Source organism: Salvelinus sp. IW2-2015, linkage group LG4q.1:29, assembly GCF_002910315.2.
Source record: "Salvelinus sp. IW2-2015 linkage group LG4q.1:29, ASM291031v2, whole genome shotgun sequence".
Classification (NCBI taxonomy): domain Eukaryota; kingdom Metazoa; phylum Chordata; class Actinopteri; order Salmoniformes; family Salmonidae; genus Salvelinus; species Salvelinus sp. IW2-2015.
In genome coordinates this window covers 11,488,501-11,514,592 of record NC_036842.1, presented here as the reverse complement: position 1 = coordinate 11,514,592, position 26,092 = coordinate 11,488,501, and the positions used below count along the sequence as shown (strand labels likewise).

Here is a 26,092-nt window from a genome sequence, read left to right as displayed (position 1 = left end):
TCAATATCTGAACCACAGGACACATTTCACCTGGAGGATGATGGGAGGTCAGATATGATGTTTGGATTAATTCTGAGAGCTGTTGTCTTACTACCTTGTTCCATCCTCTATCGGATGGAAAACAGTCAATGTTTACTACTGATATCATAGAGCCAAGACAAACCATGGAAGAGAGAGAGAGAGAGAGAGAGAGAGAGAGAGAGAGAGAGAGAGAGAGAAGAGAGAGAGAGAGAGAGAGAGAGAGAGAGAGAGAGAGAGAGAGAGAGAGAGAGAGAGAGAGAGAGAGAGAGAGAGAGAGAGAGAGAGAGAGACTCTGTGGTGAAAGTGTTGTATTGTCCATTATGTTGTTCATATGGACTTGAGTCAGGTCTGCTTCTCTCTTTTGTCCCAGGCATAGACAACATGGACCGAGGTTTCTTCCGGAAGGTGGATGTGCCAGACCACGCTCATTACATCGTGGCCTGCTTTGTCGTGGTGATTGGAGCGGTAGGGGTCGGTGGGAACGCCCTGGTGATGTACGCCTTCTTCAGGTAGGCCACAGTACCTGAGGGAAGAGGGGAATGAAGGAGGGAATATCACCTGTTGGAGGGGAGAGAGCAAGTGTTTCTAGTCTGGGTACCAGTCTGTTTCTGCTCTCTTCCAGACTGGCACCCAGGCTGAAGTATTTACATTTTTCTCCTCTAAACCTGTTCTTATTTGATTCACCAAAGTAATTACGAAGTGTTTATTACAGGATAGATTTTACCATGCAAGGTATTTAAAGAGGATATTTGAAAATTTGAAGATCTTTGTCGGAACAGGCATGAGAATAGGCATCATCGCAGATTTTCACACCCTTTGGTTTTAGCTCTCAGATTTGTCCTCACATGCCTGTTCTTTGTGCAATCCTGTCCGTTTAAATTCCTCAAAACTGTTTGTGTTCAGCTCTTCAGTAAGGGGCCGATTCAGACGTAGGAAATCGATGCATTTTTTACCATTTTGATTTAAGCACTTCTCAGTAGTTGGTACTCAGACTTACCTTATACAAGTACGTTATGGGCTGTGCAGGTGTGGCTCCCTTGCATGCACTGAATAAATGTAATTCAACTGCTGAAAATCCTCCCACTTGCTGGCCAACAGATTTTCTGGTGGAGTTTTCATTCAATAGGGTCTCCAGTACATTTATCTAAATCCATCCATTTAAATACGGTGTACCTTTAATTTGAATTTGACAGACTCATTAGAATACCGTATATTGAGAGAATGGGTTCAGAATATTAGGGATCAATGAAATAAAGCCATCTAAATACATTCATATTTGTCTCCTTTACAGCACCAATTACTACATTTAAAAATACTCTGATCTTGTACATTATTTAGGGTAAGGAAAGTATTTATGAATCATGCAAAGTAGGGTTGGAGAGCCTTTGCTCGTGAAATATGTTGGTTAATCAAAAATATGGTGGTTTGATTCATCCTGAAAGTTGCCATATTCAACTGTTCAATCCATTAAATATTGGACGATGAGAAAAGTGTACAGTAGAGGTTGAATAATAGTCCTACAGACGGGTTGTTTTTTTGGCAACAAAACCGATGCGAGTGCAACCATGGAGCAAAATAGACGGGGTTGGCTTAGATTTGTTGACAACAGGTAAACTATATTTCATCTCCAATGTTTATTGAAAACATAAATACATTTCCACAATGAGTACTTGCCTCTCAAATACATCATTACTGCTGTTGGTTAGATAGCTAGCAATTTTTTTGCCATATTAGCATTGACATGAAATCAGTCAAAACACCTCAAAACAAGACATGGTATCAAGAACAAGATGAAACCAGCTGAAACGAGTCACTTACAATTCCCCACATGGCAGTTTCTTGTCATTGTGGCTAGCTATTTGACTATCCAGAATCACAACAACTTGTGGACTTCTGCTCCATAGAAGCGAACTCATTGCTTTCGTGATGTTGTCAGCCAACCCATCTATAAATGTACCCTAATAATCCTCACTAATCATGGAACTGTGATGACAAGGGTCCAGTCGTTGTGAACTGTGCACTAGGCTCCAGGTTTAAACTGCTATGTGTGGTCTTGGTTCCATAATGACTCAAATAGGCTACATGTCCCAAACGTTAACCTAATATGATCCACTATTACTAGCGACTCTGACGAACAACCACACGGACCCCAGCTAGCACAGCGGATGTGGGCCGATTCCGGCTGAGAGTCGGGGCACTCGGCTGAGAGCCAGACTCGGCCGACGTCATGTGGCCCGAGTCTGGGCCGCCTTAGGCAGGCACTATTACTTATGGCTAGGATGCGGGATTGAGCTCAGGCCGATTCCGGTGTGAGTTATCTGGCTCAAATGTATTACTTGGGGCTCGGGCCGATGGGTGCTACTCTCTGGCAGATGATTACACAGGCTGCTTTATATAACATTTCAATATTTATTTATTTTCACATATTTTCTGTGATCAAAAAAATACAATAAACATTTAAATTAAATTCTTTAACAGTCCTGTTTAAGTAGTATTTTATTATTTTGATACTTTGTGCAAGGCATTAAAGACTTTGTGGATGGAGCCTCCCAAGTGACTCAGCGGTCTCAGATACTGTATCGCAGTGCAAACTGCGTTGCTCTAGATGCTAGTTCGATACCCATGCCAGCCGCGACCAGGAGATGCATGAGGCGACGCACAATTGGCCCAGCATCGTCCGAGTTAGGGGAGAGTTTGACCGGCCGGGATGTCCTTGTCCCATCGTGCTGTAGCGACTCCTGTGGCGGGCCAGGTGCATGCACGCTGACACAGTCACCAAGTGTACAGTGTTTCCTCCGACATAATTTTTTTGGGGGTGGATGGGTATAATATGTATGCATAAAATGTATAACAGTAATATTTAAAATGACTAAATCTGGTAATTTTGTATGCATTTATTTAAATTAGCATCGGGCTGCTTCTGGGGTGATTCTGGTAAGATGCCGGCAAAGTCGGCTGCATTCCGGTCGATGGAAACTGCTCGATGTACTTGGGCCGATTCTGGGCAGTCATTCATTTTGATTCTGTGCCGAGTCCGACACCTGATTCCGGGCCAATTTAACAAATTCCACACCTCGGGAGAGGGCCGCTTCTGGGACGATTCCTCATTGCTATCTGAGACATGACAGAAGAAAGAAAGTAATCTAATGATGTAATGCCAAAAAATGTGGCTACAAATTGAAGGACACTAAGACTAAAGGGACCATTATTATGTATGTGGGTATGACTGACAGTGGCTTCCAATAGTGACTAATATTTCATATGAAAAAAGAAAAGCCTGGGAATATAATTAAAACATTCTAGACAGTATAAATCAACTCGGTAGGTTCCGTGCAATGGTCAGTGCACACAGATTTCCATAAGATATAGCCTCGGCTTGGGTCTTTGAATTTCACCCCCCAAAATGATGAAGCTGTAGGCCTAGAATTACAAACAATTTATATTTCACTGTGGAAAAAAGGCTGAAATATCTGTAATGTTTACATGCTTTTCATTATGCTGAAATCTGTTTCCAGCATTCATAAGGTAAAATGGATCCAAAACATTTGTCATTTATAGAACAAGTCAAAAGTTTGGACACACCTACTCATTCAAGGGTTTTTCTTTATTTTTACTATGTTCTACATTGTTAAATAATAGTGAAGACATCAAAACTATGAAATAACACACATGGAATCATGTAGTAATCAAAAATCTAAATATATTTTAGATTTTGGATTTTCAAAGTAGCCACCCTTTGCCTTGATGACAACTTTACACACTCTTGGAATCTTAACCAGCTTCACCTGGAATGCCTGTCCAACAGTCTTGAAAGAGTTCCCACATATGCTGAGCACTTGTTGGCTGCTTTTCCTTCACTCTGCGGTCCAACTCATCTCAAACCATCTCAATTGGGTTGAGGTTGGGTGATTTTGGAGGCCAGGTCATCTGATGCAGCACTCCATCACTTTACTTCTTGGCTTCACGGTGAGAACCACACATGCGGAGATCATCCGTTCACCTACTCTACATCTCAAAAAGACACGGCGGTTGGAACCAAAACTCTCAAATTTGGACTCATCAGATCAAAGGACATATTTCCACTAGTCTAATGTCCATTGCTCGTGTTTCTTGGCCCAAGCAAATCTCTTCATAGCGCTTGATGGTTTTGCAACTGCACTTGAAGAAACTTTCAAAGTTCTTGACATTTTCAGGATTGACTGACCTACATGTCTTAAAGTAATGATGGACTGTCACTTTTCTTTGCTTATTTGAGCTGTTCTTGCCATTATGGACTTGGTCTTTTACCAAATATGGCTATCTTCTGTATACCACCCCTACCTTGTCACAACACAACTGATTGGCTCAAACACATTAAAAAGGAAATAAATTCCACAAATTAACTTTTAACAAGGCATACTTGTTAATTTAAATGTATTCCAGGTGACTACCTCATGAAGCTGGTTGAGAGAATGCCAAGAGTGTGCAAAGCTGTCATCAAGGTAAAGGGTGGCTACTTTGAAGAATCTCAAATATAAAATATATTTTTATATATTTAACACTTTTTTGGTTACTACATGATTCCATATGTGTTATTTCATAGTTTTGTTGTCTTCACTATTATTCTACAATGTAGAACATAGTAAGAATAAAGAAAACCCCTTGAATGAATAGGTGTGTCCAAACTTTTGACTGGTACTGTATATTTATACTGAACAAAAATATAAGCTCAACATGTAAAGTGTTGGTCCCATGTTTCATGAGTTGAAAAAAAAAGAAGAGCTTATTTCTCTAAAATTTTGAGCACAAATTTGTTAAAATCACTGTTAGTGGGCATTTCTCCTTTGCCAAGATAATCCATCCGACTGACATGTGTAGCATATCAAGAAGGTGGTGCTGGGGACAATTAAAGGCCACTCTAAAATGTGCAGTTTTGTCACACAACACAATGCCACAGATTTTGTGGGAGCGTGCAATTTGCTTCCTGACTGCAGGAATGTCCACCAGAGCTGTTGCCAGATAATTAAATGTTAATTTATCTACCGTAAGCTGCCTCCAATGTTATTTTAGAGAATTTAGCAGTACGTCCAACGGCCTCACAACCGCAGGCCACGTGTAACCACGCCAGCCCAGGACCTCCACATCCGGCTTCTTACCTGCAGGATTGTCTGAGACCAACCACCCGGACAGCTGATGAAACTGTGGTTAGCAGAACTGAAGAATTTCTGCACAAACTGTCAGAAACCATCTCAGTGAAGCTCATCCGTGTGCTCGTCGTCCTCACCAGGGTCTTGACCTGACTGCAGTTCTGCATCGTAACCGACTTCAGTGGGAAAATATTCACCTTCGATGGCCACTGGCACGCTGGAGAAGTTTGCTCTTCACAGATTAATCCCGGTTTCAACTGAGGACAGCATGTATGGCGTCGTGTGCGCAAGCGGTTTGCTGATGTCAGAATTGTGAACAGAGTGCCCCATGGTGGCGGTTGGGTTATGGCATAGGCAGGCATGAGCTATGGACAACGATCAATTGCATTTTATCAAGGGCAATTTGAATGCACAGAGATACCGTGACGAGATCCTGAGGCCCATTGTCATGCCATTCATCCACTGCCATGACCTCATGTTTCAGCACGATAATGCACGTCCCCATGTCGCAAGGATCTGTACACAATTCCTGGAAGCTGAAAATGTCCCAGTTCTTCCATGGCCTGAATACTCACAAGATATTTCACCCATTGAGCATGTTTGGGATGCTCTGGATCAACATGTACGACAGCGTGTTCTAGTTCCCGCTAATATCCAGCAACTTCGCACAGCCTTTGAAGAGGAGTGGGGCAACATTCCACAGGCAAAAAATCAACAGCCTGATCAACTCTCTGCGAAGGAGATGTGTTGCACTGCATAAGGAAAATGGTGGTCACACCAGATACTGACTGGTTTTCTGATCCACGCCACAACTTGTTTTTAAAGATATCTGTGACCAACAGATACATATCTGTATTCCCAGTCATGTGAAGTCCATCGATTAGGGTCTAATGCATTTATTTAAATTGACTGATTTCCTTATATGAACTGTAACTCAATAAAATCTTTGAAATTGTTGCATGTTGCGTTAATATTTTTGTTCAGTGTACAATCCCCTTATCCAAACAGATGACTTATTTACCTAGCTTTTATCAATAGCTGTTACAAATTTACAAATTACAGTGCATGGAGAATGGTGTTATTTTTATCAGAAAAAATCTAGTTTATGTTTGTCCACTTGGAACTGATAGGTTGCTCGACCTTATTCATGTTTTCCTTGCATGTAACGGTGGTGTAATTATGAGGGAATTAAGTTAAAGTCAAAATACGCGTATCTGTAGACACCTCTGCCACACCTACATTTCTGTGATCTCCACTCCAAATGTATAACTGGCTGGCACATACATTTCCTCATGCTTACATTCAAGGTCAGAATATGCATAGAGAGAAAGTTTATTTTGATTTTGATTAACTATGCAAGTCAAGGATCGGCGTTCCGTCAACGGGACAGTTGTAAATCATGCAGCGTGTTATTTTCAAGATCGCAGATTTTAGAGAAACAACATGTCGGTACATATAAGTGTCTTATATCAGCTGAAAGCTTAAATTCTTGTTAATATAACTGCACTGTTCAATTTACAGTAGCTATTACTGCGAAAACAATGCCATGCTATTGTTTGAGGAGAGCTCCTAACAACAAAACCCTTTTTTCAACGCGAAAGGTATGATAAATGTCTACTTACATTTTGAAATTTTGTATTTTGATTTTGTATTTCCACTCGTTCAATTTGTAAAGAAAGGAATCTGTGAAAATCTCACCCCAAACGTTGTTTGAATGAGTCAAATCACATTCGTATCTATTCCTCATGGATCCTAGAAGGTAACAAGACTTCACTATTTCATTAGGGATGTAGTGTAGCCTATAAGACACCATATTTGATCAGAGAGCGACGACTTCATGGCACGACGATGACGCGGGCGGCCATCACTTGAACGGCTGTATCTTTGTATAAGCACCAATCGGGGTCAAACAAAGCTAGCTAGATAGCCAATGAGCTGGGCTTTACGGAAGTATCTGGAAACCATGTATATGTTGTAAAATGTAGGTACTAACCTTGTACGACAGCATGCCTTTTCATTTTGGACAAGAATTATAAGGATATTCAGAGTTATGAAGTTATGAAAACTGGTTGTTTCGCAAATGTTGAACTTATAATATGGTTACTAATACTTGGAGAGCTAAATCAAAGAACCAAGTGTACAGATTTGACGATATTCTTGCAGAAAAATGGAATATGAATGCGAATGTCTCCTTCACGATTTGCCCAAATGTCCCTGGGGACTTGACACTAAAAGTCTTGTAGGTCAATCATTCTTCAAGTTATCCATCTGAAACTTTGCACACACACTGATGCCATCTTGTGGACACTATCGGAATTACAACCAGAGTGATAGCTAGAACTATGACCTTTCCCTTGCATTTCAAAGATGGGGATAGAAAAAGACTGGTTGTTTTTTTCTTTGTATTTTCTTCTACCAGATCTATTGTGTTATACTCTCCTACATTCAATTCACATTTCTACAAACTTCAAAGTGTTTGCTTTCAAATCGTACCAAGAATATGAATTTCCTTGCTTCAGGGCCTGAGCTACAGGCAGTTAGATTTGGGTATGTTATTTTAGGCGAAAAAATGTAAAATGTAAAAAATATTAATAACAAATTCTTATTTAAAATGACAGCCTACCCTGGCCAAACCCGGACGACGCTGGGCCAATTGTGCGCTGCCCTATGGGCCTCTAGCACTGAGATGCAGACCGCTGTGCCACTCGGGAGCCCAATAAAAAGGGAATTGACTACCATTTACACGCGTGTAACATGGGTCTGAATTCCCCTCTAATAGAGTAGTCACTTTTCATAAATCACTGGACCTGGTTCATCATTGGCCAACTGAGTGAAAGTGAATCTCAACGCTTGCAGCAGGGTGACAGGTGTTGTTTTTTCATGTTTGATTGAACAATATGAAGAGTGGTGGTGGTGTGCTCTTGAGTGTTACGTGTTTTGACATGGTATTGTTCTGACACCAATACTTATTTTCGCTGGTGCTAGGAGCGACAGAACGAAGCGTGCTAATGATGGGTGACAGACAGTGGGCACTGTCCGAGGATGTTTTCTGCACTGTTCAACCAATCCAGTAAATGTGGAGGAGGAGTTAATGTCTTAATGCAGCCTTGTTAATGTCCAAAAGTGGAAGTCACATCACATGCTTTCTTTCCGGTCATTTTCAAAACGTCGCTTTACCCACGTGTGTTCTGGCTCTGTCCCAACCCATCAGGTTCTGGGACTAATCAGACGATCCGAATGTGTTCTAATTCTAGAAGGTTCGGGGAGGAAGTAAAATCCAGACTCATTGCGGAGAAGAAATACATGTTTGAGGGCGTGGTGTGGCGTTTGGCTGGAGCAATGAGTCTGGGTAGCAGGGTTGGGTCGGTTTCACTTTTTTTCAATGATGACTTAAATGTCTATAGCTAGGTTGGAATTACATTTGCAGACAGATTTTTGTGCAAATATTCAAAAAGCTGCATAAAAACAATATGCGCATTTTCCCACAAGAGATGTGCTTCCATCAAATTTACTTGTTTTGGATAAAAAGCTCTGCGTGATACCGTAGTGCGCATAAAAATGTACTTTTGCAGTTAAATTCCCATTTACCGAATTAAAAAAATAGAATTTAAATGGTTCTCCAATTTAAATTACAGAAATTTGCATCTGATCTAAGAGTGCAGATATCTTTTCTCTTCCACTTAGGTATGGCATACCTATGATAGTCATATGCACAGACTACTTATTTGAATGCTTAAAAAATGTGTGATCCACTTTGTTTGGTTGATTAGTCTACAGTGATATCCCATTCTAATATGTTTTCTATTTCTACCTGAGCGCTCCCAGACGCTTAACAATTACAAGCATACTCATAACACGATGCAGCCACCACTATACTTGAAAATATGGAGCGTGGTACTCAGTCATGTGTTTTATTGGATTTGCCCAAAACCAGGAACTAGAAAAAAGTCCCCCAGAGAACGTTCCCTTGGGACCATAATGCGATGTCCTAAGGACTAGTAAAATTAACATCCTAAAAAGATCCATACATGGTCCTCTATGACGTCCTGGGAACTAGACAAAGGGCCCCCAGAGAACGTTCCCTTGGGACGATCACGCAACGCCGCGCCGAAACCCTTAAGGGACCTAATGGAAATGTTCTCCGGATGTCCCGTTTGCTGGGGACAGGACATCAAGAATGGTTAAAGAATGGTTTAAGAATGTGTTATTTTTTTAATTTCAAAGGGCCCCAACATCCTAATTGTGATGTATATCTTTTGATTACATTTTTGCCTTGGTTGTTGTTAAAGATTGTTGCTGGGACCCTTGGGGGAATTACCTCGTCGTTTGCTCCTTTTCCAGACAGAATGGCGCTGGAATGGATAGCTGCTGTTTTATGGGCTCCTGACCAATTCTGCTATTTTGTGTCTTTTTTTTTACATAATGTTTCGCATCCAATGACGGAAAACAGCTTCTGGATGTCAGAACAGTGATCACTAACATCTATGTGGATGAAGATTTCTACTTCAACGAGTCGGAGGCGCAGGACATACTGCTCACCTCAGACTAGGCCCTAATCTCAGAGACTAGGAAAAGAAAAAGGCGGCGTAGAGACGCCGACTTGCTGGCACCCTGACAAACTACAATGACGAGAACATAAACCACCTCCACCCGGTGATTTATTAGCGAACGTACAATCACGTGAGAACAAACTGGAACTTCAGGTCCCGTCCTATCAACGGGACCTGAAGAACTGTAATATACTGTCTGGCTGAACAAGGACAATATATCTATCAAATCGTATTAATCACATGCTCTGAATACAACAGTGAAATGCTTACTTACGAGCCCCTAACCAACAATACAGTTTAAAAAAAATACGGATAAGAAATAAAAGTATCAAGTAAATTAGGAGCAGCAGTAAAATAACAATAGCGAGACTATATACAGGAGATACCAGTACAGAGTCAATGTGCAGGGGCACTGGTTAGTTGAGGTAATATGTACATGTAGGTAGAGTTATTAAAGTGACTATGCATAGATGATGACAGAGAGTAGTAGCGGTGTAAAAGAGGGGGAGGGTGGGGGGTGGCAATGCAAATAGTCTGGGTAGCCATTTGATTAGGTGTTCAGGAGTCTTATGGTTTGGGAGTAGAAGCTGTTTAGAAGCCTCTTGGACCTAGACTTGGAGCTCCAGTACCGCTTGCTGTGTGGTAGCAGAGAGAACAGTCTATGACTATGGTGGCTGGAGTCTTTGACAATTTTGAGGGCCTTCCTCTGACACCGCCTGGTATAGAGGTCATGGATGGCAGGAAGCTTGGCCCCAGTGATGTACTGGGCCGTTCGCACTACCCTCTGTAGTGCCTTGTGGTCGGAGGCCGAGCAGTTGCCATACCAAGCAGTGATGCAACCAGTCAGGATGCTCTCGATGGTGCAGCTGTAGAAGAACCTTTTGAGGATCTGAGGACCCATGCCAAATCTTTTCAGTCTCCTGAGGGGGAATAGGTTTTGTCGTGCCCTCTTCACGACTGTCTTGGTGTGTTTGGACCATGACAGTTTGTTGGTGATGTGGACACCAAGGAACCTGAAGCTCTCAACCTAGTCCCCTACAGCCCTGTCGATGAGAATGGGGGGGTGCTCGGTCCTCCTTTTCCTGTAGTCCACAATCATCTCCTTTGTCTTGATCACGTTGAGAGAGAGGTTGTTGTCCTGGTACCACACGGCCAGGTCTCTGACCTCCCTACAGGCTGACTCGTCGTTGTCGGTGATCAGGCCTACCACTGTTGTGTCATCGGCAAACTTAATGATGGTGTTGAAATTGTGCAGTCATGAGGGAACATGAAGTACAGGAGGGGACTGAGCACACACCCGAGGGGCCCCTGTGTTGAGGATCAGCGTGGCGGATGTGATGTTACCTACCCTTACCACCTGGGGGCTGGCACATCAGGAAGTCCAGGATCCAGTTGCAGAGGGAGGTGTTTAGTCCCAGGGTCCTTAGCTTATTGATGAGCTTTGAGTGCAGTATGGTGTTGAACGCTGAGCTGAAGTCAATGAATAGCATTCTCACATACAGTTGAAGTCGGAAGTTTGCATACACCTTAGCCAAAAGCATTTAAACAAAGTTTTTCGCAATTCCTGACATTTAATCTTAGCAAAATTGTCAGGTCAGTTAGGATCACCACTTTATTTGGAGAATGTGAAATGTCAGAATAATAGTAGAGAGAATGATTTATTTCAGCTTTTATTTCTTTCATCACATTCCCAGTGGGTCAGAAGTTTACATACACTCAATTAGTATTTGGTAGCATTGCCTTTAAATTGTTTAACTTGGATCAAACGTTACGGGTAGCCTTCCACAAGCTTCCCACAATAAGTTGGGTGAATTTTGGCCCATTCCTCCTGACAGAGCTTGTGTAACTGAGTCAGGTTTGCAGGCCTCCTTGCACGCACACACTTTTTCAGTTCTGTCCACACATTTTCTATAGAATTGAGGTCAGGGCTTTGTGATGGCCATTCCAATACCTTGACTTTGTTGTCCTTAAGCCATTTTGCCACAACTTTGGAAGTATGCTTGGGGTCATTGTCCATTTGGAAGACCCATTTGCGACCAAGCTTTAACTTCCTGACTGATGTCTTGAGATGTCGCTTCAATATATCCACATAATTTTCTTCCCTCATGATGCCATCTATTTTGTGAGGTGCACCATCCCCTCCTGCAGCAAAGCACCCCCACAACATGATGCTGTACGGTTGGGATGGTGTTCTTCAGCTTGCAAGCCTCCCCCTTTTCCCTCCAAACATAAGGATGATCATTATGGCCAAACAGTTCTATTTTTGTTTCATCAGACCAGAGGACATTTCTCCAAAAAGTACGATCTTTGTCCCCATGTGCAGTTGCAAACCATAGTCTGGCTTTTTTTAATGGTGGTTTTGGAGCAGTTGCTTCTTCCTTGCTGAGCGGCCTTTCAGATTATGTCGACATAGGACTCGTTTTACTGTGGATATAGATACTTTTGTACCTGTTTCCTCCAGCATCTTCACAAGGTCCTTTGCTGTTGTTCTGGGATTGATTTGCACTTTTCGCACCAAAGTACGTTCATCTCTAGGAGACAGAACGCCTCTCCTTCCTAAGCGGTCTGATGGCTGCGTAGTCCCATGGTGTTTATACTTGCATACTATTGTTTGTACAGATGAACGTGGTACCATCAGGCATTTGGAAATTGCTTCCAAGGATGAACCAGACTTGCGGAGGTCTACAATTATTCTTGGCTGATTTATTTTGGTTTTCCCATGATGTCAAGCAAAGAGGCACTGAGTTTGAAGGTAGGCCTTGAAATACATCCACAGGTACACCTCCAATTGACTCAAGTGATGTCAATTAGCCTGTCAGAAGCTTCTAAAGCCATGACATCATTTTCTGGAATTTTCCAAGCTGTTTAAAGGCACAGTCAACTTAGTGTATGTGAACTTCTGACCCACTGGAATTGTGATACAGTGACTTATAAGTCAAATAATCTGTCTGTAAACAATTGTTGGAAAAATTACTTGTTTCATGCACAAAGTAGATGTCCTAACCGACTTGCCAGAACTATAGTTTGTTAACAAGAAATTTGTGAAGTGGTTGAAAAATGAGTTTTAATGACTCCAACCTAAGTGTATGTAAACTTCCGACTTCAATTGTAGGTGTTCCTTTTGTCCAGTTGGGAAAGGGCAGTGTGGAGTGCAATCGAGATGGCATCATCTGTGGATCTGTTAGGGCGGTATGCAAATTGGAGTGGGTATAGGGTTTCTGAGATAATGGTGTTGATGTGAGCCATGACCAGCTTTTCAAAGCACTTCATGGCTACAGACGTGAGTGCTAAGGGTCTGTAGACATTTTAGGCAGGTTACCTTAGTGTTCTTGGGAACAGGGACAGTGGTGGTCTGCTTAAAACATGTTGGTATTATAGACTCGGACAGGGAGAGGTTGAAAATGTCAGTGAAGACACTGCCAGATGGTCAGCGCATGCTCGCAATACACGTCCTGGTAATCCGTCTGAATATTGACCTGTTTAAAGGTCTTACTCACATCTGCTGTGGAGAGCGTGATCACACAGTCGTCCGGAACAGCTGGTGCTCTCATGCATGTTTCATTGTTGCTTGCCTCGAAGCGAGCATAGAAGTACTTTAGCTCATCTGGTAGGCTTGTGTCACTGGTCAGCTGTCGGCTGTGCTTCCATTTGTAGTCTGTATGGTTTGGAAGCCCTGCCACATCCGACGAGCGTCAGAGCCGGTGTAGTACGATTCAATCTTAGTCCTGTATTGACGCTTTACCGGTTTGATGGTTGGAAGGGCATAGCGGGATTTCTTATAAGCTTCCGCGTTAAAGTCCTGCTCCTTTAAAGAGGAAGCTCTACCCTTTAGCTGAGTGCGGCTGTTGCCTGTAATCCATGGCTTCTGGTTGGGGTATGTACATAGCCACTGTGGGGATGACGTCATCGATGCACTTATTGATGAAGCCAATGACTGATGTGGTGTACTCCTCAATGTCATCGGAAGAATCCTGGAACATTTTCTAGCAAAACAGTTCTGTAGCTTAGCATCTGCTTCATCTGACCACTTTTATTGACCCAGTCACTGGTGCTTCCTGCTTTCATTTTTACTTGTAAGCAGGAATCAGGAGGATAGAATTATGGTCAGATTTGCCAAATGGAGGGCGAGGGAGAGCTTTGTACGTGTCTCTGTGTGTGGAGTAAAGGTGGTCTATGCTGATTGAAATTTGGTAAAACGGATTTAAGTTTGCCTGCATTGAAGTCCTTGTAACGATCGTCCTGGGAAGAAGGTGACCAAAACGACCAAAGTGTTCATGTTATAAATTTAATCAAAACTGAACACTATACAAAATAACAACGAGGAAGAACGAAAACGAAACAGTTCTGTCAGGTAATACACACAAAACAGAAAACAACTACCCACAAACACAGGTGGGAAAAGGCTACCTAAGTATGGTTCTCAATCAGAGACATCGATAGACAGCTGCCTCTGATTGAGAACCACACCCGGCCAAACACATAGAACTAGACAACATAGAACACAACATAGAATGCCCACCCCAACTCACGCCCTGACCAACCAAAATAGAGACATAAAAAGGATCTCTAAGGTCAGGGCGTGACAGTCCTCTGGCCACTAGGATCGCCGCCTCTGGATGAGCGTTTTCCTGTTTGCTCATGGCGGAATACAGCTCATTGAGTATGGTTTTAGTGCCAGCATCGGTCTGCGTTGGTATGTAGACAGCTACAAAAAAAAATATGAAAACTCAAGATGTAGACTACACTATCTACCTAATCATGAGATACTCTACCTCAGGCGAGCAAAACCTTGAGACTTCCTTAGATATTGAACACCAGCTGTTGTTTACAAATATACATAGTCCACCCTCCTTGTCTTACCAGACGCCACTGTTCTATCCTGCCGACACAGCGTATAACCAGCCAGCTGTATGTTGATAATGTCGTCGTTCAGCCACGACTCCGTGAAGCATAAGATATTTCCGTTTTGAATGTCCCGTTGGTAGTATAATCTTCCTCGTAGGTTGTGGATTTTATTGTCCAATGATTGCATGTTAGCTAGTAGAAGGGAAGGCAGTGGGGGGTTTATTCAATCGCCTACGAATTCTCAAAGTCAGCCCGACCTCCGTCCTCTTTTTCTCCGTCTTCTCTTCACACAAATGACGGGGATTTGGGCCTGTTCCCGGGAAAGCAGTATGTCCTTCACTTCGGGCTCGTCGGACTTGTTAATGGAAAAAAAAGCTTCTGCCAGTCCGTGGTGAGTAATCGCTGTTATAATGTTCAGGAGTTATTTTCGGTCATAAGAGACAGTAGCAGCAACATTATGTCCAAAATAAGTAAAAAAGTTAGGAGCACGTGAAATGTCAGCCATCTGGTTTTTCTATGCATCGGTAGGTAAGAATGGTGGATGTCTGTCAGCAACAGCTAGTGTGCGATCTCTAATATTAAGTCTCAAGGTTCTGCTCGCCTGAGTTAGAATACTTCATGATAAGCTGTAGACCATACTATTTACAGAGAGACTTGTCAGCTATATTTTTCATAGCTGTCTAAACCATTGCTGGCACTAAGACCAGACTCAATGAGGTGTGTATAAGGCCATAAGCAAACAGAAAATGCTCATCCAAAGGCGGCGCTCCTAGTCGCTTGTGATTTTAATGCAGGAAAACTGAACTCAGTCTTACCTCATTTCTACATGCATGTCACCTGTGCAACTAGAGATGAAAAATCAGACCATAACTCTATCCTCCTGACTCAAACAGGAAAGTACCAGTGACACGCTCAGTATGAAAGTGGTCCAATAAAGCGGATGCTAAGCTACAGGACTGTTTTGCTAGCACAGACTGGAATATATTCCGGGATTCATCTGTTGGCATTGATGAGTTTACCACATCAGTCACTGGCTTCATTAATAAGTGCATCGACGACGTCATCCCCACAGTGACTGTAACTACATATCCCAACCGAAAGCTGTGGATTACAAACAACATCCGCACTGAGCCAAAGGCAAGCGCTGCCACTTTCATGGAGCGGAACACTAATCCGGACGCTTATAAGAAATCCCGCTAAGTGGGAGATCCGTTACAAAGTCTATGGACAGATGTGACCAACGCCGCTGAGACACCGGAACGGGAAGTAGTTTACCTGCTGGAGTGTGCCAGGGAGATTTGGATTAAGTACATACCGAACATGAGTTGACATAGTGGGCGGCGTCCTGCGCCAAGGTGGGCCACCAGTATTTATTGAAGAGGGATTGGATGGTGCGGGTGATACCTGGGTGTCCAGCGGCAGGGGTTTTGTGAATGCCCAGGTCAACAGCCGATAACTCAACCCATTGGGGACGTAGATGCGCTCTGGAGGGCAGGTGGCAGGAGCGGGTTCTCTCTCCAGAGCCTGGCGGATGTCCACATCTACGTCCCAAAACACAGAGCAAACGATATGGGAGGACCGCTTGATGGGCTGGAGGACACCCACAGGATTCTCCACCAACGTGGAACCACAGGGTGCAGGAAAGTAGATCCGCCGGCATTCTGGTCCCCATGCGGTGATTCTCATCTTTGACCAGGAGATGGTGGAGTTTTGGAGTTGGAGCCACGGGAGGCCGAGGATGACTTTGTGTACGGGTGTGGTGATGATGAAGAAGGGAAGGCTTTCATGGTGCTTGGGACCCACGGTGAGGGTGAGTGGTGTTGTGATGTGAGTAATTGTGCCGGATCCCAATGGTCGCATATCCAGCGCTTGGATAGGAAAAGGAGAGGAGAGCAGGTATGAGGTTAAGTTCAGGGGGGAGGCGAGGGCCTGGTCGATAAAGTTCCCCGCGGCACCAGAGTCCACTAGAGTTGTAGAGACAACACTTGAGGGACAGCCAGCTAGGGAACCAGAAATGGTTTGGCGGAAAACGATGATAATGTAATACTCTACCTTGGGAGACGGAAGGTCACGGGGTCACCCCTCTGCTCTAGTGGACCCAGGGTTAGGACGCACTGGACACCACTGAAGCTGGTGCTCCTCCTGGTCGGAATAGGGACAGAGCCCCAGCTGTCTCCGGCGATGCCACTCTGCCGCATAGAGGTGTGTGGCCCCTACCTCCATGGGTTCAGGCTCTGCCTCAGAGGAGGGAGGTGAGTGGCAAGGGGGACACCGACGCTCCCGAAGAAGGTTATCCAGACGGATGGCCATCGCTATGAGAGCATCCAAGGATATGTTGTCATCCCAACTCCGTCTGGACCTCTTCGTGCAGTCAACTCCGGAATAGAGTTTGGAGAGCCGGCTCATTCCATCAGCTGAAGGCTGCCACAGTCCGAAAGGTGATGGCATACACTGCAGCAGTCTGGGCACCCTGCCGGAGTTGGAAAAGTCGCTCACCTCCCTCTCTGCCCTCTGGAGGATGGTCGAAGACCGCCCTGAACAGAACCTCTCACAGGAACCCAGTTCCTTCTCTCCTCTCTCCCAGGCGGCCGTAGCCTACTCTACAGCAGGGAAATGATTGGGGCAACCTTGGACCTCTAGGTAGTGGGGGCTCCCGTCTGATAGGAAAAAATAGAGAGAGCACTGTAGTCAAGGTGTTGGTGGACTAGATGACCCTGTTCCTCGACCGTCTGGAAGATAGTGTAATTATCTGCTGCTTCCATAATTTCTGAGGCAGTATTCTGTAACGAAGATGCAAGGAGTCAAGAAGCAGCTGCAGCTGGTGAGTTTAATAATAACAAACCCGACGCGTTACAAAACAAGCGCAGTGTCTGGACATGATAACAGAACCAATACTGCCTGATGACTGAGGTTGGTGAGGGCTATAGGAAGGGAGAGTAATCAGTTTGGTGATGAAGTCCAGGTGTGCTTAACAATAGGGAGCAGGTGTGCGCAATGATGGTTACCAGGTGTGCGCAATGTGGGTTGCCATGGCCGGTGGTTAGTAGACCGGCGACGTCGAGCGCCGGAGGGAGGGAGCAGGAGTAGGCTTGACAGCATTATTACTTTTCTAAACACCAAACACCAAAGTCCTCTCTGTTAGTAACGTGTGATTGACCGACAGGCCGTGGGTTCCTTTGTGAGAGAGATGGCTGGAGACCATTGAGATGATTGGATCACATCTCCTCTTTGATTTGTACAAAATAAGGCCATGTTCACAGTGGGGAGGGTAGAGGGCAGAGGGCTGAGGGCACTCACTCACCCATTCAAACATTCTCAAGCCAAATCAGGGAATCTTTTTCATGCCATGGGACATTTCTTGAAATACTCTCTTTGATTGACCCTCTGTATTTGTATTGGGCTGACCGGTCTGATTTCCCCTCATGCTGTGAGCCTGTCTAGATTCGTGGAAAATGGGAGGTATTTCTAGGTAGGGGATGACCCATGCTGCTAGGACGGGATAATAGTGAATGCATGGACTCTGAGCGAGGCAAGTCGAGAGCGCGAGGGATTGGTCTGGTAGGGAGGAGGAGGGGGCTGGCTGTCAGCAGGTGATGGCTGATCGCTGAACATCACTTATGCCTAATTGTATTTGTGGTGAGGTTAATGGGAAACTGTAATCAAAATAACAGACTCTACATCCTGAATTACAATGGTTGGCAGAAAGTGGGAAACGTTGGTTTCGGAGAGGTAGCTAGCAAAGTGAGAGTATCAATAAATCAATGAAATGAATTTATAAAGTTATAAAACATCAGCTGATGTCACAAAGTGCTGTACAGAAACCCAGCCTAAAACCCCAAACAGCAAGCAATGCAGGTGTAGAAGCACGGTGGCTAGGAAAAACTCCCTAGAAAGGCCGGAACCTAGAAAGAAACCTAGAGAGGAACCAGGCTATGAGGGGTGGCCAGTCCTCTTCTGGCTGTGCCGGGTGGAGATTATAACAGAACATGGCCAGGATGTTCAAATGGTCATAGATGACCAGCATGGCCAAATAATAATCACAGTGGTTGTAGAGGGTGCAACAGGTCAGCACCTCAGGAGTAAATGTCAGTTGGCTTTTCATAGCCGATCATTCAGAGTATCTCTACCGCTCCTGCTGTCTCTAGAGAGTTGAAAACAGCAGGTCTGGGACAGGTAGCACATCCGGTGAACAGGTCAGGGGGAGGAGAGAGAGAGAGATAGATGAATAAACATGATAGATAAATAGATTCATATGTCCACCAAAATAATACCAAAATATACGCTTGCTTTATCGACTTCCAAAAAGCATTTGATTCTATTTGGCATACAGGACTGTTCTACAAAGTTATTGAAAGTGGTGTAGGGGGTAAAACATATGACATAATTAAATCAATGTATACTGGCAATACGTGCAGCATTAAAATTGTCAAGAAAATAACAKAATTCTTTAACCAGGGGCGGGGCCTTCGTCAGGGTTGTAATCTGAGCCCTGCACTCTTCCTTATTTACATCAACGAATTGGCCACTATTCTAGAAAAATCCTCAGCCCCTGGTTTTAGTCTCCACAATTCAGAGGTTAAATGCCTACTCTTCGCAGATGACCTATGCCTGCTGTCACCCACAGCACATGGCCTACAGCAGAACCTGGACCTGATAGAGCAGTACTGCCAGACCTGGGCCCTGGCAGTAAACCCCAAAAATACTAAAATAATGATTTTCCAGAGAAGATCCAGATCTCAGGGAATTAGACCAAAGTTCTCAATTGGTACAAAATATATAGAGTACTGCAAACACTACAATTACTTAGGTTTAAAAATAAGCTCAAATGGACACCTTAATGAGGCAGTGAATGAACTGAGAAAGCACGCAGGGCATTCTACGCCATTAAAAAGCAAATTCAAATTGAAATGCCTATTAAAATTTGGCTAAAACTAATTGAATATGTCATTGAACCAATTGCACTTTATGGCAGCGAGGTGTGGGGTCCACTTGCAAAACATGATTTCATCAAATGGGACAAACACCCCATTGAAACCCTGCATGCAGAGTTCTGTAAGATTATCCTACATGTTCAGAGGAAAACTACAATCAATGCATGCAGGGCAGAATTAGGCAAATATCCACTAATAATAAAAATTCAAAAAAGAGCAATTAAGTTTTGGAAACATCTAAAATACAGTGACCCCCTCTCATATCACTACCAAGCCCTGCAATGCCAAGAGCTGAGCAAAGAAAAGAGTCCCCTCATCCAGCTTGTCCTGGGGCTGAGTTCACAAACCTGTTCTACTAACACACTGAAGCCTCAGGACCAGAACATCCAATCAATCAGGATAAACCAAATTACAACACAGTCAAAACAAAACTATATTGCTTATTGGGAAACACAAGCACAAACACAAAGCAAAATGCAGTGCCTGTCTCTTATACACATCTAGATGTGTATAAGAGACAGGGGTGCAACAGGTCAGCACCTCAGGAGTAAATGTCAGTTGGCTTTTCATAGCCGATCATTCAGAGTATCTCTACCGCTCCTGCTGTCTCTAGAGAGTTGAAAACAGCAGGTCTGGGACAAGGTAGCACGTCCAGTGAACAGGTCAGGGTTCCAAAGCCACAGGCAGAACAGTTGAAACTGGAGCAGCAGCACGGCCAGGTGGACTGGGGACAGCAAGGAGTCATCATGCCAGGTAGTCCTGAGGCATGGTCCTAGGGCTCAGGTCCTCCGAGAGAAAGAGAGAGAAAGCGATAGAAAGAGAGAAAGAGAGAATTAGAGAGAGCATACTTAAATTCACACAGGACACCGGATAAGACAGGAGAAATACTCCAGCTATAACAGACTGACCCTAGTCCCCCGACACATAAACTATAGCATAAATACTGTAGGCTGAGACAGGAGGGGTCGGGAGACACTGTGGCCCCGTCTGGTGATACCCCCGGACAGGGCCAAACAGGCAGGATATAACCACACCCACTTTGCCAAAGCACAGACCCCACACCACTAGAGGGATATCTTCAACCACCAACCTACTATCCTGAGACAGGGTAATTCCAGTGTTTTCACTTTTAACTAACGTGAAAGTACAGCATCGCATCGTTGCCTTCTGACCTGATCTTTATCTCATTATCTGGATAGAAACTATTCTTTGATAATGATTAAGCTTTAGTGATAAAGTGAAAGGTAAAAGCTTAAATGAGCTGTAAACTAATAACAATGACTAAAACATTTTTTAAACAAACACTGCATATGTATATTTGTTCTATATTTCAGTAACAAGAAGCTTCGGACTCCTCCCAACTATTTCATCATGAACCTGGCAGTGAGTGACTTCCTCATGGCCATCACACAGTCCCCCATCTTCTTTGTCAACTGTCTCTACAAGGAGTGGGTGTTTGGAGAAACAGGTACTTTTACCTTCATTCCATAAAGTTGGTAAAATAACCGCATCAGATCAATTGTCATAATTGAAAGCTTCAGCTACTTTGGTATTTTGAGATGAATTATGCTGTACACACTGAACAAAAAATACTCATCAAAGTTATTCTGTGGAAATTCCATCTCTGAGATTACTCAGATTGTAAAACGTCTGTTATCTGTCTCTGTGAAATGATTTATGTTCAGGCTGTAAGATGTACGCCTTCTGTGGGGCCTTATTTGGAATCACCTCCATGATCAATCTGCTGGCTATCTCCATTGACCGCTACATAGTCATCACCAAGCCCCTGCAGGCCCTGCACTGGACCTCTAAACGCCGCACCTCCGTCGTCATCGTCATGGTCTGGCTCTACTCGTTGGCTTGGAGCCTGGCGCCTCTCCTGGGCTGGAGTGAGTTCCCTCCACTAACACCGTCCTTTTGGGTGCCAGTTTTCTGACTGTTTCTACTCTCTTGCCAACTCCTTATGGAATTGTCATGCCATGTTTTGCTAGACAATGACACCAATGGAGTTGGCAAGAGCCCAAACAGATCTGGGACCAGGCTAGCAACCTTTTATCTTATCTTTCAATCTAAACCATTGTTCCTATCCAGGTTCCTATATCCCGGAGGGCCTGATGACATCCTGTACGTGGGATTATGTGACCTCCACACCAGCCAATAGGAGCTACACTCTAATGCTATGCGTCTTTGTGTTCTTCATCCCTCTGGGCATCATCTCTTACTGCTACCTATGCATGTTCCTGGCCATACGCACCGGTAGTAGGTGAGTTGGTACATTCACACAGCCATGCCTCTGTGTGCATACACACATAGACATACAGTTGAAGTCGGAGGTTTACATACACTTAGGTTGGAGTCAATTAAACTAGTTTTTTAACCACTCCACAAATTTCTTGTTAACAAACTATAGTTTTGGCAAGTCGGTTAGGACATCTACTTTGTGCATGACACAAGTAATTTTTCCAACAATTGTTTCCAGACAGATTACTTCACTTATAATTCACTGTATCACAATTCCAGTGGGTCAGAAGTTTACATACACTAAGTTGACTGTGCCTTTGAACAGCTTGGGAAATTCCAGAAAATTATGTCATGGCTTTAGCTTCTGATGGGCTAATTTACATAATTTGAGTCAATGGGAGGTGTACCTGTGGATGTATTTCAAGGCCTACCTTCAAACTCAGTGCCTCTTTGCTTGACATCATGGGGAAACCAAAAGAAATCAGCCAAGACCTCAGAAAAAAATGTAGACCTCCGCAGGTCTGGTTCATCCTTGGGAGCAATTTCCAAACAGCTAAAGGTACCACGTTCATCTGTACAAACAATAGTACGCAAGTATAAACACCATGGGACCACGCAGCCGTCATACCGCTCAGGAAGGAGACGCGTTCTGTCTCCTAGAGATGAACGTACTTTGGTGCGAAAAGTGCAAATCAATCCCAGAACAACAGCAAAGGACCTTGTGAAGATGCTGGAGGAAACGGGTACAAAAGTATCTATATCCACAGTAAAACGAGTCCTATATCGACATAATCTGAAAGGCCGCTTAGCAAGGAAGTTGCCACTGCTCCAAAACCGCCATTAAAAAAGCCAGACTGGTTTGCAACTGCACATGGGGACAAATATCACACTTTTTGGAGAAATGTCCTCTGGTCTGATGAAACAAAAATAGAACTGTTGGCCATAATGATCATCCTTATGTTTGGAGGAAAAAGGGGGAGGCTTGCAAGCCAAAGAACATCATCCCAACCGTGAAGCACGGGTGTGGCAGCATCATGTTGTGGGGGTGCTTTGCTGCAGGAGGGACTGGTGCACTTCACAAAATAGATGGCATCATGAGGATGGAAAACTATGTGGATATATTGAAATAACATCTCAAGACATCAGTCAGGAAGTTAAAGACAGGGAATCTTTACTCGGATTAAATGTCAGGAATTGTGAGAAACTGAGTTTAAATGTATTTGACTAAGGTGTATGTAAACTTCCGACTTCAACTGTATACTGTACTTATATATACACACACACGCACGCACACAAGCACGCATACACACACACCATCAAAATACAGATCCAGATGATGGTGCCCTTTTGTTGTCTATCTTCCTCTGACACCCCGAACATCCCCTCTCCGATGCCCACAGAGACATGGAGAAGCTGGGCAGTCAGGTAAGGAAGTCCACCCTGATCCAGCAGCAGTCCATCAAGACTGAGTGGAAGCTGGCCAAGATTGCCTTTGTAGTCATCATCGTGTATGTGATGTCCTGGTCTCCCTACGCCTGCGTCACCCTCATCGCCTGGGCTGGGTAACTATGGTGTTACATATGAATTTGAATGGGGTTCAGTTCCCCTATTCACAAAGCGTCTCAGTAGGAGGGCTGATCTAGGATCAGTTTTGCCTGTTTTTCAATAATTATGAATATGATTACATGGACGGGGGTATCTGATGAAAGATGGCGCTGTACTGGATGGTGGCCGTTTTGCAAGCGGCAATCCAACTTTGCTATTTTGTGATTCTTTTGTTGTTAATTTTTACTTAATTTGTTCATTTCTTACGACCGACAAGAACTTTTGAACATCAGATCTGCAGTTACTTACCTCAATTCCGGCTTCAACTTCAACTCATCTACCCTGGCTCTTTCTCTAATTCCGACCCAATTTACGGGCCAAGAGGAAACGCTGACGTTACAGAGGCAAGAGGGGCGATCCTGGAGAGATTAAGGTGAAGGGTGAACTGGCCACCTCTTCCGCCCATTCTACTGGCCAATGTACAGTCACTTGATAATAAGATAACCTCCAAACGCGGATTTGCTACCAAGGGTTCTCTGCTTTTCTGAAACATGGCTCTCGGACACCCCCCATGGCTATCCAACTCGATGGATTCTCCATTTACCGTGCCGACAGGAAGAGGAGTCAGGGAAATCGAGGGGGGAGGGGTTTGCCTATTTATCAACAACAACTGGTGTGCTGACTCGACTGGTGTGCTGGCCCATTGTTCACCCGTCTTGGAATACCTGATGGTCAAATGCCGACCGTTTAACCTCCCGAGGGAGTTTTCAGCTGTTCTCATGACCGTTGTATGCATTCCACCTCAGGACAAGAAAAATAACAAGCTGGCACTTAATAAACTGTACGAGGTTACAGTATAACCAAGCAGGAAAACATCCAGAAGCTGCTTTTCTGGTTATGGGTGATATTAATTCCATGTCCTTAAGACTCCACCACTGTGATGCCCAACTTCCATCAACACGTCTCCCGCACCACTAGCGGCGATAAAGTCCTAGACCACTGTTATTCTACCCACAAGCAAGCATACAAGGCCCTCTCTTGTCCACCATTCGGCAAATCAGATATTGACTCCGTACTCCTGCTTCCTGTCTGCAAGCAGAATCTCAAAAAGGAATTACTTAATTACGTCAATGAGCTAACCACCTCCATCACCAGCTTCATTAGGAAATGCATAAGCGACGTTGTCCCCACAGTTAAGGTTTGAAGCTTACCCAATCAAAAGCCCTGGATTAACACTGAGGTTGGAGCTAAACTAAAGTATAGGGCTACCGCGCACAGGACTATCGCAGACAACCCTGAGGCTACGGCAGACAACCCTGAGGCTACGGCAGACAACCCTGAGGCTACGGCAGACAACCCTGAGGCTACGGCAGACAACCCTGAGGCTACGGCCAGACAACCCCTGAGGCTACCGGCAGAGCAAGCCTGAGGCTACGGCAAGACAACCTGAGGCTACGGCAGACAACCCTGAGGCTACGGCAGACGAACCCGTGAGGGCTACGGCAGAGCCAAACCTGAGTGCTACGGCCGACAACCTGACGGCTACCGGCCGAGCAACCCTGAGGCTACGGCAGACAACCCTGAGGCTATCGGCAGACAACCCTGAGGCTACGCAGACAACCCTGAGGCTCCGGCAGAACATACAACCCTGAGGCTACGGCAGACAACCCTGAGAGCTACGGCAAGACAACACTAGAGGCACGGCAGACAACCCTGAGTCTAACGGCAGACAACCCTGAGGGCTACGGCAAGACAACCCTCGAGGCTATTGCAGAACCAACCCTGAGGCTACGGCAGACAACGACTGAGGCCTACGGCAGACAAACCCTGAGGCTAACGGCAGACAATCCTGAGGCTAACGGCAGACAACCCTGAGGCTAACGGCAAGACCAACCTTTTGCAGGCTAACGGCCAGACCAACCTTTGAGGCCTACGGCAGACAACCCTGAAGGCTACGGGCAAGAACAACCCTGAGGCTACCGGGCGACAACACTGAGGCTACGGCAGACAACCCTGAGGCTAACCGGCAGACAACCCTGAGGACTATCGCAGACACCTGAGGCTACGGGCAAGACCAACCTGAGGGCTACGGCACGACAACCCTGAGGCTAACGGCAGAACAACCCATGAGGCTACGGCAAGAACAAACCCTGGAGCTACGGCAGACAACCTGAGGCTACGGCAGACAACCCTGAGGCTAGCGGCAGACAACCCTGAGGCTACGGCAAAGACAACCCTGAAGTCTAACGGCGACAACCCTCGAGGCTACGGCAGACAACCCTGAGTCCTACGGCAGAGCAAACCCTGAGGCTACGCAGACAATGCCTGAGGCTACGGCAGACAACCTGAAGGCGACGGCAAGACAACCCTGAGGGCTACGGCATAGAAAACCTGAAGGGCTACGGCAGACAGCCCTGAGTCGTACGGCAGACAACCTGAGGCTACCGGCAGACAACCCTGAGTCTACGGCAGACAACCCTGAGGCTGACGCAAGGACAACCCTGAGGCTCACGGCAGACAACCCTGGGAGGCTACGGCAGACAACCCTGGAGGCAACGCAGAACACCTGAGGCTACGGCAGACAACCCTGAGGCTACGGCAGACAACCCCCTGAAGGCTACGCAGACAACCTGAGGCTTACGGCAAGAAATCCTGAGGCTACGGCAGAACAACCCTGAGGCTACGGCTAGGACAACCCTGAGGGCTACGGCAGACAACCCCTGAAGGCTAACGCAGACAAAACCTTGAGGCTACGGCAGAGCAACCCTCGAGGCTACGGCAGCAGTCTTCAAACGAGCAAAAGGACAATATAGATAGGATATAACTGTGTGAA

At 44.9% G+C, this 26,092-nt stretch overlaps 1 protein-coding gene across 1 annotated transcript in view; it reads left to right on the top strand.

Moving 5' to 3' along the window:
* Positions 1-402: 402 nt before the first annotated feature.
* The window catches only part of LOC111962835 (melanopsin-B-like), a 43,420-nt gene continuing 17,730 nt past the window's right edge, over positions 403-26,092 (top strand). Inside the window, exons 1-5 of the mRNA XM_023986167.1 lie at positions 403-530; positions 20,808-20,941; positions 21,159-21,362; positions 21,565-21,736; positions 23,115-23,276. Of these exons, the coding sequence (XP_023841935.1) occupies positions 403-530; positions 20,808-20,941; positions 21,159-21,362; positions 21,565-21,736; positions 23,115-23,276 (800 nt within the window). The remainder of the gene's footprint in view (positions 531-20,807; positions 20,942-21,158; positions 21,363-21,564; positions 21,737-23,114; positions 23,277-26,092) is intronic.